The sequence below is a fragment of the Aristolochia californica genome, unplaced genomic scaffold (assembly GCF_029961685.1).
Source record: "Aristolochia californica isolate CCGP_79_NKW_82.1479 unplaced genomic scaffold, dmAriCali1.0.hap1 SCAF_4, whole genome shotgun sequence".
NCBI classification, from domain to species: domain Eukaryota; kingdom Viridiplantae; phylum Streptophyta; class Magnoliopsida; order Piperales; family Aristolochiaceae; genus Aristolochia; species Aristolochia californica.
Window position 1 is genome coordinate 10978 of NW_027182103.1, and position 14737 is coordinate 25714.

The 14737-nt window shown below is 38.3% G+C and overlaps 1 protein-coding gene across 1 annotated transcript in view; it reads right to left on the reverse strand.

Moving 5' to 3' along the window:
• Positions 1 to 628: 628 nt before the first annotated feature.
• Positions 629 to 14737, reverse strand: part of LOC137962843 (elongation factor Ts, mitochondrial) — a 38992-nt gene continuing 24883 nt past the window's right edge. The window contains exons 5-9 of the mRNA XM_068809944.1: positions 11380 to 11554; positions 3278 to 3462; positions 1647 to 1772; positions 1142 to 1230; positions 629 to 926 (exon numbers count right to left, since the gene is read on the reverse strand). Of these exons, the coding sequence (XP_068666045.1) occupies positions 881 to 926; positions 1142 to 1230; positions 1647 to 1772; positions 3278 to 3462; positions 11380 to 11554 (621 nt within the window). The 3' untranslated portion in view covers positions 629 to 880. The remainder of the gene's footprint in view (positions 927 to 1141; positions 1231 to 1646; positions 1773 to 3277; positions 3463 to 11379; positions 11555 to 14737) is intronic.

The following is a 14737-nucleotide window of genomic DNA, read 5'->3' on the forward strand; positions in this document are numbered from 1 at the left end:
TTATTTTGGTTAATTACTTATTTAAGTATGTATTTTATTTAAATATATTATAAAAAATTACTCATTCTCTTGTTTATATCATATTTTTCTATTAGGGACACTTTTCCAATGCACTTAAACTCGTCTACACTAACACCCAAAGATGAGTTGAAATTGAATCAATTCATTTAAACTTAATTCAATTCTTCACTTCAATTTAAGTTCTCCACCACCACCACCCCCCCCCCCCCCAATGAAGGCACCGGCTTTCAATGAATACGACCCAATTTTATTTAAAAAACTTGGAACCCTGAAAAAAAGATATACAGAATTTTGGGCAAACTATAATGCAGAGAGGCACTTGCAATAGGTCACTGTAAACAGTGTGTTTCACAGGAAGTTGTTTTATCATATTCATATGCACTCCGACGATTAGCTATTTCCTAATTCCAATCACGCATCACATTAGACTCCATTGATTGGCCCAAAGTCCAACGCCAAAGCTAGAGACTATTTCTGTGTGCAGAACCCCAAACCCGGTTCATTTAAAAGCTCGATCTAAATGATTATTATAACTATATCATATAAAAAAAATCCCTAATGATAGTGACGACAGCACTATGTTTTCAGCAAACGTGACTAAAGTCTGTACCTCAAATATTCTCCTGGTTTATCCTTTCTGTATGTGATTACCCAAAATTTATAAGCTCAAAAAATAGAGCAGATGAAAATGGTCACCTGATTACAAAGTGCTTAGTTTTTATCTGCAACTTTCCATATCAAACAATTACAGAACAGCAAATCGCATCACACTTAGCAACATCTTGTATACACTTTGTTGGACCTGACTTTTAAATACGGTCACAACCAGTGCTCGATGAGAAGGATTGAAACTAACCTCCTAAGCAGCCTGTACGACAGCCTCTGGGACGGTGGCTGCAACATCCCTACATATGACAGGAACCTTTATCAGAGGACGAGAAAAAGGAAAAGTCACAGAAGAAAAGAGAATATGTGACAAATATATGTTCAATAGATACTCCTAAAAATAATAACAGTGGACAATCAAAATGAGTCAAAAGTCACACCAGAATATAGACATTAGATATTCCAATTATGAAAGCAACTGAACGAACAGGACAATATGATTGAAGAAGTTTACTTTTGTATTCCTTCCCCAACTTCGATTCTCAAAAATTTGCCAATCTGAACAGTTGAGCCTACTTCCTTTGATAGATCGTTTAGCAAGGACTGCAATAAACTGACAAATCAGCAACCTGATAAAATTGATGACAACTAAATAAATGTGAAATAATTCAACCACTCCAGAAATATCATATTCAGGAGTCCATTTATTTTTTTGTTCAGAGAGTCCAGTTAGAGGGCTTCGAAACAGCCACTTAATTGTGGACAAGGTATAAATAGCCCATGTTAATCCTGGTCTGTCCATAGGGAAAACACAAACTCAATTAAACATAGCATATCCTAACTGGACAGAACCAGAGAGAATGAAGTAGGTTAAATGGTGAATAAGTTTTTGAAAAGTCAACTTGACCTCCCTAGACCCAAAGATCTCAATGCCCCAATGAAGGTCCTCAATGCCAGGAAAGTTCTAAGTAAATCACTTTAAAAAGATTATAACGAGGAGAAAGACAATTGTTTCATACCTTCACAATGACACTCTCATTCACAATAAATTTTTGTTCTAACAGCACTACTTCTTCAAAATACTTCCTTAAACGACCTTCCACCATCTTTTCCATGGCAATTTGGGTTTTTCCTGAACGTTCTGCCTGAAATGACCAAAAAATAGATTAAAAAAAGAAAAGAAAACATACATGCAGGAGCAACTGGGATGCACACACAGAGATGATTAAACTTTAAGTTTGTTCAATTTGGGTATATTCATTATTAAAAAAAAAAAAAGATCTTCCTCTACAAATTATCAGCCAAATTGAAGAAGCTTTTTTCCCAACTTAAAAGCACATGACCTCCTAAGCTCAATAAAGAAGGGTTATTCCCACATCAACACCCCTAGTGCCAAGAGAAATAGCCCAACACATCAACTACAAGTATGAACCACGAAAAATTGAGACTTTTGAATCCTCCAATACTTCCTCTCATCTCTAATTTCAAACAAACAACCCATCCCCAGATGCAAATAAACATACAGGGGTCATAGAGGCACAAATACGTGCCACAGAAAATACATACATGGCCCACCAAAAGAGAAATAGACTTGGGTTTAGCTTTGCTCTGATCAAATGTTGAAGTAGAGATGCGTAATTGCCAAAGTGATTAGCTAAAAGAGAGGTTTTATGTCAGTAGTAATCTTAGTGTCATCCAAGTTCAAAACAATGTATATCTACAAAACAAAAAAAGTTCAAAACAATGCGTAACTATTCCCCATGACAAGACAAACAACTGTCATCCCTACACAACCAGCCTAAGACGTGCAGTAAATGTACAGGGCCATGGCATGGTGGACCTTTTCCTAAACCATCAGAGAGACTAATGGGAAGATATTCAATATCTAACTGTATATGGAGCTTGTATGTGGGCATCCAAGGATATAATTGCAAAATCAGAATATCCATACTGTGTTCACCACTGTAGCTACACAGTTTATTTGACAAATTAAAACGAATTATTATGCAAGCCCAAAGATAATGGAGTAAGGAATCCATGCTTCTAATGAATTTATATGTCACTCAGTGTGTCAAAAATATTTCAACATCTGAAACAATAATCAAGCTCACTAAGGAGAAATTGTGGAAAGAAAAAAATGGACTAAAAAAACTGTTTTACATGATTCACCGAAGTGCTAGTGACTATATCCATCAGTTAAAATGCAGCACATCCACCAAATTATAGACATTAACTTGCTATATCTCTCTCCCACAGATTCAGGTTTCCCTGTACCAACACCAGTATTTTCTACACTACGTATCAAAATACTGTTTTCTATGCGATTGCAATGATCTATCTAAAAGAAAATGTATATATGGTTGAAAAACTACCATAGATATATCCATATTAAAATATTCTTCCACTTAATTTAGTCAGACTACATTGACATGATGAATCAAGATTCACAAAGTACATAACATATTTTTGTTTGTAAGTTAGACATGCACATCCAATTTTGAGTGCAGACTGCAGAGCCTTGATTATACATGACCTAAAACACAACATAATTTTCATTGCAAAAGAAAGTCTGGGTGAAATTTAACCAATTTGTTTTTCATTTTATAGCTGCCGAAAAGTACTCAATACTTGAACATTGCAAAGAAGTTACCTGAGTTTTGAGAATGTCACGTTCATTCTCTATAGCTTCAGAAGAAACTAATTCTTTTGATAAAAATTGTGGCCTGGCTGCCACAATGTGCATCGCCAATGATGAACCAAGTTGTTGAAGGTCATCCAATGGAACATTATCATGTTTAGTTTCTAAAGTCAAGATTCCAGCCATACGTCCTAAACCTAACCAAGACAAAAAAAGGTGATAACAAATTACTTCCAAATCATTAAAAGAATGAAAAAAAGGTCTCTACCAATGTTGTCTCTAACTATCAAGATTGTTTTGCTATGAACTTCATTATAACCAAACTATAGATCAAAAAAGGGTTTTTGGTATAAAATTTAAAAAAAAAAAAACCTTTCATTACAGCCACCATATTTTGCCTACAATCTATGCAATAGAGTTCAAAGTTTCATATCCATGCTGGCTTAACCCAAACTATAGATACTAAATTATTGTCTTACTGGAAAAATAACTAAAATAAATTGTAATAAGCTTTACTGTTAGAGATAAATATAATTTAAAAGGGTAGTTTGGTCATTTGACAGTCTGATCAGAAAGTTTGTAATTGCCTATGGTCCAAATTTCACAACTACTGGACATGTATTTATAGAGATATAAGGTGTACTTGTATGAGGGGTAGAGAGGTCTTTTCCTGTCAACTCACTTAAGTTGGTAAAGAGAGATAGGGGGGTTTGAGCTTTTGCTCCTAAATCCAGAGCTCACTCTCTTCTCCAAATCCCTTTCTTCTTCTTCTCTTAACCTCCTCTCACTCTCAACTCTCTTTTCCTCAATATTTTACATGGTATCAAAGCAATCGGTCTTGATTGCAAGCCAGTGAAGCATCCTCTCTCCTTCAACTGTATACAGCATCATCCCAGAAAAGGGAATTTCCAGGTTTAGTCTTGACTGGTATGAAAATTTTGATTTTTTGTTCTCTTTCTCTGCATAATCCTAGGGTTGATGGTTTCTATTGTTAGTTAAGCAGTTCTATGCCTGAATAGCCAAGAGGATCCTTTGCTTGGGATTCTCCCACTCTCACTGTGCAGAGTCTCCAATACTATCTACTTTACCTGAATCATCCTCTGGGACGTTGATGTCTGATTTTGTGAATTCTGGTGATTTTGGTTTAGAAATTTATACAAGTTTTCTATATACTATTGGGTGTTCATGCAGTAATTTGACGAAACCCTAATTGTGGTATGTAGAGTCCACTTAGTCTGCACAACTACATTGTTTTTTTGAGATCTTACTTAGTTTTTTATCTTTATCTATGGCTGACTTTGGTGAAATTATTACTCCTCCAAGAGACTTTGTGAGCTCAAAAGAGCAAAATTCAATATCGATTACTTCAGAAAGATTGAACGGACATAACTATCTGATTGGTCCAAATCTGCTCGAATCTATCTTAAGGCCAAAAAAAGAAAGTTTATTAGAGATAATCCTCCAATACCCTTTACAGATGATTGGGAAGCGAAGGATATTCAAATAATGAGTTGGTTGTTGAACAATATGGACTCGAGAATAAAAAATCAGATCCAAGGAGATGTGGGTGTCCATGACATCACTATATGCACAGGAGAGTAATTTGCCTCGAGTTTATGAGTCGTATGCTAAACTCTTTAGTCTTACGAGAGGGAGAACTGTCACAAAGTATTATAGTGAAATGCAAGGCATACTGCAAGAGATCAGCATGTTCTAACCATTCACTACTAATGAAAAAGAACTTCAAAAGCAACAAGGAGAGCTTCATGTTGCAAAATTTCTAGATGGGTTGAGACCAGACTTTGACGCAATCAAGGCTCAGGTGCTAGCCTCAAATGATGTTTTATCGCTCCCCACAGCTTTCAACAGAATTATGCAGAGAAAGGCCACAATTATGTCCAAAGAAAACAAGGATAATAAGAATCTTAGTGCATCTACATTTAATTATTTTGGACAACCAGAGTCTACTCGAGGTCGTGCAGGTAATATTTGAGGCAGTGGCAAAGATGGTTCCAGTAGAGGACAACGCCGGAATGACGAAAGAGGTGATAGAAAGTGTGTTCATTGTGGATGCACCTACCACTTCTCTTACAGGTGTGGGATTTAAGTTTGGCAAGCCTACTTGGGCAAACTCCTGGACTCATGAAAATATTAAGCCCCCAACTGAACATATGGTTTGTATTTTACCAGAAGCACCAAATAAAATTTAACTACTACTCAACGCATGCCTCAACTTGCCTCTATTTCAGGTCCTTCCTCTACAACATTCATTACACAACCGCCACTTCCTACAACTACTCTTACCAACATAGATATGTTCGCTCTACAGTGTGTACTGGGTCTTCCTGGTTATTTGACTTAGGAGCATCCACTCATATGTCAGTTATGTCTTTTTTGTTTACTAGTCTAAGGGGGTCTTCACTAGATAAGCATGTTACACTTCTGTGTCTCCTATTTAAAGAGTGGGTAATGTCACACCTATTCCATCTATGCCTCTAAAATATGTGTTATTTGTTTCAAAATTCCCTTATAATTTGTTGTCTATTAGTCAACTTACCAAGTATTTGAACTGTTTCGTAACTTTCTACTCTTCACATTGTGTGTTTCAGGATCTCAAGAGGAGAAAGATGATCGGTTCCATTCGTGAGAGACGAAGACTATACCACTTGGATACAGATTTATCCACTTGTCCTTCATGTTGCAGTTTCACCCTTCTAGAGGCATCTACGACTTGGCTATCCTTCTCCTACGAAGTTGGTCCAACTATTTCCCACATTTCCATCAAATTTATCTTTTCAATGTGAGTTGTGTCAACTGCACAAGCATCATCAATGTTTTTCCATTGAGTCAAAACGAAAAAATAGAAAATTGTTTGAAATTGTTCATTCTGATGCATGGGGACCATGTCCAATTCCTAGTGTTTTTGGCTACAAATATTTTGTTTTCTTTGCATTAGTTGGGTGTATCTCCTATAACGAAGTATTTGATGTATTTCAAACTTTTTATAATGAAATAAAAACCCAATTTGGGGCATCTTTCCAAATTCTTCGTATTGACAACGGATTAAAAATAATGAATCATAAGTTTACTACATTTTGCCAGGATCATGGTACACTTCATCATTCATCTTGTGTTTTTACTCCATAAAAAAATGGAGTAGTAGAGCATAGAAATAGGCATTCATTAGAAGTAGCTCAAACAATACTTCTGCATATACGACATGCTTTCTTATGAACAAAATGCCTTCGTCTGCACTTGGGGTTCAAATTCTTCTTCAGGTATTGAATCCTTCTGCTACGTTACTTTCATTGTCACCTCATATTTTTGGTTGTGTAAGCTTTGCCCATGTTTTCAGTACTTCTACCAATAAATTGACATCACGTACAGTCAAATGTGTTTTTCTTGGGTATTCTAGGATACAAAAGGGATACAAATATTTGTCCTTCCCTCAGAAAAACGTTTGTATCTGTCAATGTGACCTTCTTTGAGGATATGTCTTTCTTCTCTTTTTCTAATATATCAGTCACAAGTCCAGGTCTTGTTGCTCATGCATAGGGGTGGCATCGAATCGAGCCGAGCCCGAACCTGCCTATGTTGTAACTGGGCTTGATTTAAATATTTCAAACTCAAGCGCGAGCCGAGCCGAGCCGAGCCTAGCCTCGAGCCTAAAATTGTAACCGAGCTCGAGCCCAATAATTTTAACCGAGTTCGAGCTCGAGCCAGTTCGAGCTCCCACCTACATTTAAAACTTTGCATCTATTTTGGATAATAAAATCTCCAACCTTTACAGTACCCCGATTTAAGGTGATAATCATCTTCTCATGAAGCCTATATTCTACGAACTACAATTCCCCATGAGAAACTTTGGAATGGATATGTGCGTGTGTAAAGGAGCCATTTAGAAAAGGAAAAAGAGTTGGAACACAGTGAAAGAGCAACAATCCATGTCCAAGCTCCAAGCCTTGGATTTTTCTTTAATGGGGTTCTCGAACCCCACAGCATCTGATAGTGCCACCACCACTTCAAACCCAACTCCCTCGAGAGCAGCCGCATGCGAACTCGCTCAGAGGCGTCAACGAGGAGGTATTGGAGGCAGTTGGATCAAAACATAAGGAAAACAAAAACCGATAAATAATGCACAAAAATCCATTAGCTTACCTTTGTTCGTCTTCCATCACTTTTGTCAGCAATGAAAACAAAAATAACATGAATACCTCTGTTCTCTTTCGTCATCAAAAAAATACCAGCAGATAAAGAATGCAAAAAATCGATTGGCTTACCCGATACCTTTGTTCCGTCACTTCCATCGGCGATGCTTGGTCACAAAAAGCGATTAAGCGATGAAGATGAGAGAGGAAGAAGATGAAATGGAATAAAAAACAAAAACATACCTAAAGGGAGAGACTGCAGTCTGATTCTTTCTGGGAAAGATCAGAGAATCACAGACAAACGAACTTCGCAAACGATTTTCTTTCGATCTTCCCTCCCCCCAAATCTTCATTTCCTGATTCCTCGAACTCAATGCCGCCCACTGCAGTGCCGAATCCCAATTTTCATTCGAATCATCGTTAAGTAATGAACCAGCTCGCGAGCTTCTGAACCGAACCATGGTTCGCTCGAGCTCGGCTTGTTAACTTAAACGAGCGATATCTCGATCGCGTATACGATTCGAAATCAAGATAAAACGAACCGAACCGAGCCAAAAACCGGCTCAGTTCGATGCCACCCCTACTCATGCACCTATGGAAGATGTCTTTAGTCCACCGCAGCTTATTACTACAGAAAAATCCTTGCAGGTGTATCAGCAAAGGCAACATGGTCAACAATGAGCCACACTTCCCTCTCTCTCACAAGTTCTAGCATCCTCTTCATCTTCAGATCCTAAGGTAACTGATTGACATCTTCCTATTGATATCAGGAGTTCGTGTCTGTAGTCATTATCCCTTGCGCTATTATTTCTCTTTTGATTCCACATCTATAGGGTACAAACAGTTTGCTTAGTCATTGTTTCCCTGTACTTTTCCTTCTTCTATGAAGGATGTGCTTTTGTCTCTTTAGTAGAAGCATGCTATGGACGTTGAGATGGAGGCATTGACTAATAGAGATCCGTATAGCGTATGTGATTTGTGGGTTGTAGTTGAGTATACACAGTTAAATACATAGCAGATGGATCTATTGAGCGATAAAAAACTTGGTTGATGGCCAAAGGGTATACCCAGACATATGAAATTATGTATTTGAGACATTCTCCCCAGTTGCACAGTTGACATCTTTCCGTGTACTTGTATCCATTGTTGTGAACTAGAATTGGCCACTCTTCTAGCTTTGACATTAAAAATGATTGAGCAGAAAAGGTTTGTATGGAGCAACCTCCTTGATATGTTACTCAGTGAGAATCCAAAAAGGTATGCAAACTGAAGAAGGCAATTGATGGGCTTAAATAAAGCCCTAAAGCATAGTTTGAGAAAATTCAACCTAGTAATGTCCTTCGATTTGCCTAGCTTTTCGGAAGGTGATATGTCATTTCAGGGATATATGGCAAAAATAAAACATTAAAGAAGTCCCCTTACAATGAGAGATTGGAAGGACATCCTTGTTTTGCTAAAGAGTCAGCTACATGGTTAGCTGATCTAGGAATTTTATACCAAGTACAAGGTACAGAACAAACTAAGTCTATGATGTCATGGTAAGCCTGCCAATGTCTCCATGGGGAGTTGATGCCTTTGTAACACCAGCTAATAATCAAGTTTAAGTCCCCTTTAATCAAAAGCAATCAATCCATGGTGTTTTGAAGATTGACAGCCCTTGTCCTATGGCTGAGGAACTCGGTCGTGGTGGAGTCCGACGTGCCAATTGGACCAACTGATGAGGCAAGAGTAGCAACGTCGTGGTTCCTGAAGATCCCACAGTTCCAGCCAGCCCTGGGCTCCCAATAGCACTGCCATCAAAGTTCAGTTTGATGGTACCCATGGGTAGCCCTTGGAATAGACATCTAAACAACTTGTCTCCAGTTGCTTCTGATGTTCCCACCACATAGGCTTTGGAATTCCTTCCTTGTACTGATCCAAGAAAATATGCTACCAGAGATGATCTCAGCACCATATAGTTGTTGCTAGATTTGTTGTGGACATGCCTATTGTTTCTTTCATTCCAAGTCTCCCATGGACATTGGGCAAGACAAGCTGAGAGGAGCTTCCCCAACTTAGGCTGGCATATACTCAAACCCACTTGATCACCTCCATTAGGGTACTTGACAAGCAGGTTTGGCTTCCAATTCTGCCAAGAACCATTGTAGGGTCGAGTCGAGAAGATTTCAACTCACCTTGTCAAAGGCTTTCTAAAGATCTAATCTGTGAACAATTCAGGGTCTACCACTCCTCTTCAGGCAGTCGTTTAGCTTGTAGATGTTCATGGTCACATCAAGGATGATTCTGCCCTTCATAAAAGAGCTTTGATTGGCATGGAGCACCAGGGAGAGGGTGTTCTCGCTAACAACCTTGCAATGATTTTCTACGAACTGTACTCCAAGCTGAAAGGCCTAAAAATTCAATGGCAATTCAACTGGGCTCTTTTTAAGGAAAGGATGCCCTGATAGCTTTGCTTGTAATTCCTCTATGGAAGAAACATCAAACAAACTCAGCCACATGCCCCTAGGTAAAGTTCCAGCTCATCTTATAGAACCCCCCGTTAAAACCGTCTCGACCAGGAGCCATGTAAGTCGGCATTTGCTGGCATTTACATGACTGCCTTCTCAATTCCCTTCTCCAAGTAGGGAAACCTAATCAGATCAATAAGAATTTCCAGGATCCTTCTGAATTATAAGCTGTGAATTTTTTATCTGCCCTCCACTTCATCTATAAATAGATCTGCAAAGCTAGTGAGACTATTAGTGATTGCAGTTCTTCCCGCTTTTATATCCCCATCAATTGTGAGGGAGGTAACCTAGAAAGTTCACTTGCGGGTAGAGGCGATAGCAGTCCCTCTATTTCCAGTGGACTTTCTGAACATAAATAAAGTTTTGAAGCTCATTTGCAGAGGGAGAATCTTAGATCAAATCTAGAAAGAGTTTTAGGGGTTTACGTTCCTCAATGGCAGAAGCCATTAGCATAGGATTGGTTTGACCACCCTAAACCCTAAACCCTAAACCCTATAACCCTATACCCTAAACCCTATACACCCTACACCCTATACCCTATACCCTATACCCTATACCCCTAAAACCCTAAACCCTCAATTCCCTTCTCCAAGTAGGGAATCCCAATCAGATCAATAAGAGTTTCCAGGATCCTTCTGAATTATAAGTTGTGAATTTTTTATCTGCCCTCCACTTCATCTATATTAGATCTGCAAAGCTAGTGAGACTATTAATGATTGCAGTTCTTCCCGCTTTTATATCCCCGTCAATTGTGAGGGACGTAACCTAGTAAGTTCACTTGCGGGTAGAGGCGATAGCAGTCCCTCTATTTCCAGTGGACTTTCTCAACATAAATAAAGTTTTGAAGCTCATTTGCAGAGGGTGAATCTTAGATCAAATCTAGAAAGAGTTTTAGGGGTTTACTTTTCTCAATGGCATCCAAGTCAGCAACCTAGGAGACAAGGGAGGTCTGACAGGCAGAAGCCATAGCATAGGATTGGTTTGACCAGGCCATGAGATGAAGACCATTGCAGTTCTGACACCGAACCCGACCCACCCAGACTGAAATCCCAGTTGGTCCAGCAGAGTCACAGGTCAACTCAATGAATCATAACACCATGGTCGCAATTGGATCTCAAGTCGCCATGGAGATTTTGGCATATGTATTATGAGATTCTTGACTTTTGTCAAGGTCTCAATTTACAATGGTCTCAAAATGTTAGAAGAGATAAGGGTATTTCTCTCACTCATCTTTTGTGGAGGATACTTTCCCGCTAAATGTGGGATGATTTTATTTCGTTGTAATCTTTTCCTACTCTTTTGTTTGGGTATTGGGTGTTTTTCCCTTCTTTTGGTTGTTGGGCTGATCTTTTATCAGGTCATTTGTAATTTGATGCATCTTCTTCTCTCTTGAATGACATTTTCTTCTCATCTTTTCCAAACAAAATTATACATAATAGCAATGGAATTGTCTGAGTACCTGGCTGTGGACTTGAATGAAGATAAGTCGAAACAACACCATGAGAACTTGTGGATAATGCGAAGCCTCTTCTGAACTTCACATTCTCACCCATCATACCTGCAACTTCTGTAACTGCATTTTGTACAGTAGTATCACCATACAGTTTGGGATGATCCAAAGTAATCTTCAAATCCTATAAAGTGTAGAAGCCCATTCTGTTATAAGGATTAGGAAGGGCTATAAAGACTGAGAAAATGAAAGCCAAACTGAAGTAGCTAGAAAGCAGAAGGATGTGAGATTTAATATAATTAGAGCAAAAAGCATAAAGAAAAAGAGAGAAGAAACTTAGGAGTTGTCCAGTTGCTAGAATTCCTGTTTTGTAAGGATTAGGAAGGACTATAAAGACTGAGAAAATGAAAGTGAACTAAAGTAGCTAGAAAGTAGAAGGATGTGAGATTTAATATAATTAGAATGAAAAGCATAAAGAAAAAGGAGTTGCCCAGTTGCTAGAATTCCTGTTCACCTTTCTCTTTTATTATAATACAACTTAATTTACATATAAAGAGACTGAAACACCATTCAGTTTATTAATAATATGAACAGTGATATGCAAGATGTGACAATAGTTCTGGGCTGTAAATACATTCAGCAGTCCCTTCAAGCTGACTGCATAACACTAAAACCCAGGTTGGGAAAAAGCTGAATACATAAATGATGGATGTGTGTGTGTGAACATAAATGATGGATGTGTATCTGTGAATATATACACACATACATATATATGTGTAGAGAGAGAAAGAGAGATGAAAAAATAGGAGTATGTCTTCTTCTGCATACCTTGCAACTTCAATATTTAAAAAGTCTTAAAGTTCCTAAATCCTTATGTGAAAATTAGAATTGATAAATGATTCTGGCTTGCATTCCTAAAAGAATGAGGCAAAAACAATCAATATAGTAATACGAGAATTATTCCTCTTCGTAAAACTAGAACAGTCGATAATACATTTGAAATTTGAAACTGAACAATAAAATTATACTTCTCATACATGGAAACTGTTTAAGACCATTTAAACTGCAAGCCCCCCGATATGATAACCTTAATAGTTGATACATATATACTTCTTCATGCAGATCACCATGTAAAAAAGCACATTCAACCGATACCTTCAGGTGCTTACTTGAGTCATGGGGAAAATAATTTACAACAAAAAATTCCCCACATTTTTCTGTCCTAGTAAATGGGATGCCTTGCGGCTATTTCAATGCTATGAGAGAAATTAGACAAGGTAACCCACTGTCCGCATTTCTCTACACTCTCTTGGGGGAACATCTTGTTTCTATGGTCCGATTTTCCAAAAGAACTGTTTGGCTTAATCCTATCTCAAATGATTCTGGCCAGGATATTCCATTATTGCAATATGCTGATGACACTATATTTTTCGGAGAAGGTACCTTGAGTCAAATCTCCCACTTGAAAGCTCTGCTAAACCTTTTTGAGTTGTCTTCTGGACAGAAGTAAGTTGGGCTAAATCATCAATTTTGGGTTTCAATATTGATCCTTCGGTTCTAAATTCCATGGCTAACTACTTGGGTTGTAAAGTCACCTCCTCTCCGGGCACGTATTTGGGACTTCCTCTTTCTCCTGCCTTACCCTCAAAATTTGCATGGTTCCCAGTCATTGAGCGGCTTGAAGGTAGACTTGCTTCCTAGAGAGGGAAGTTCTTGTCCAAAGCTGGTAAACTTACTCTGATTAAGTTTTGTTTACACGGTATCCCGTCTTATTTTCAATCTTTGTACCGATGCCATGTCTCTGTCAAAAAGATATTACAATTTTTAAAAAGAAGATTTTTATGGGGTGGGCAAAATGGTGAAAGAAAATATTGCTTAGTGAAATGGGTTTATGTTTGTAAACCTTTTGCTGAGGGTGGCCTTGGGATTCGCAACACTGTAGCAACAAACTCGGCTCTGCTTATGAAATGGATCTAGAAATTCAATATGTTTCCGTCTCTGATTTGGCGAAATATAGTGACGGGTAAAGCAGACAAGTTCTCTGGATGGTGGACTGTAGGAAGAAGGTATAACAGATTATACCTTGTCTGAAAAAAAAAAAAAAAAAAAAGCTAATTTGCTGCCTGTTTTCAAAAACGGGGTGAAGTGTTACATTGGATCTGGCAGTAGGACAAGTTTTTGGACAGATTGGTGGATAGGCCCAGCTAGTTTAAATTCTAGTTATGGTCAAATTTTCTCTCTTGCCAGAAACAAGGAGGCTAATATTTCAGTAGTCGGGCAGAATTCTTGTGAGTGGAACTTAAACCTCCGAAGGGCGTTGAATTAAGCAGAAACTCTTGAAGCCGCCGAACTCATCACGAGACTATCTTCGGTTCGTATCAGAAATGCTCCAGACACCTTGATATGGACTCCTAGTCCAAAAGGTACGTTTTCTACTTCAACTGCCTACAAAGCTCTTCCCTCTCCCCCCCTTGCCCAAACCTGTCACCCATCAGCTATTGCATGGTCCCAACACATACTTCCAAGAGCAAAATTCTTTATCTGGACAGCACGCCAAAACAAAATCTTGACCTCTGATTCGCTAAATGTGCCGGGGAACGCATGTTTTGGATCCTCTTTGCCCGTTTTGCTTGTCCTTCACTGAAACTGCGGATCATATATTACTGCATTGTAAATATGCTCACTCGATATAGACTAATCTCATCACCTGCAATACTGCTCCTCCCAAAATCTCATATCTACAATTCATACAATTACAAAGGTTACTCTCCCTAAAATTGGAAAGTTATTAATCTCTTGTTGCGTTGGTCACATCATTTGGGCCCTTTGGAAAGAACGGAATAACAAAAGGTTTAATAGAAAATCTCTTTCCGAAAATATTCTTAGCAACCGAATTGTTGGGCAAGTTACTTCCTGGATTCTTATGAGAAAAGAATTTAAAAATCTCGAAGGAATCAACATCCGAGAAAATTGGGATTTTATTGCAAAAATGACTCACCATCCCCACCCTCCGATTATGGAAACTTGGTCTCTTCCCCTGGTTGGTTATTTCAAACTGAATTTTGATGGAAGCGTGTTGGGTTGTCCGGGGCCTGTTGGATATGGAGGGGTTATTCGTGATAAAGAAAATCTTCTCTTCTCTTCTTCTAGGCCAATTAGGATATCAGATTCAACTACAGCCGAGTTGTCTGGTTTGTTTAATGGCCTAAAACTATTTCATCAAAGGATGGTAGGGCCTTTATATGTCCAAGGCAATTCTCAAGTTGTCATCAATTGGTGTAAGAAGACATGCAAACCTCCTTGGCGCCACTGGGATCTTTTTTATGATATATGTACTTTAATTTCGCAATAACAATATATGTGGAAT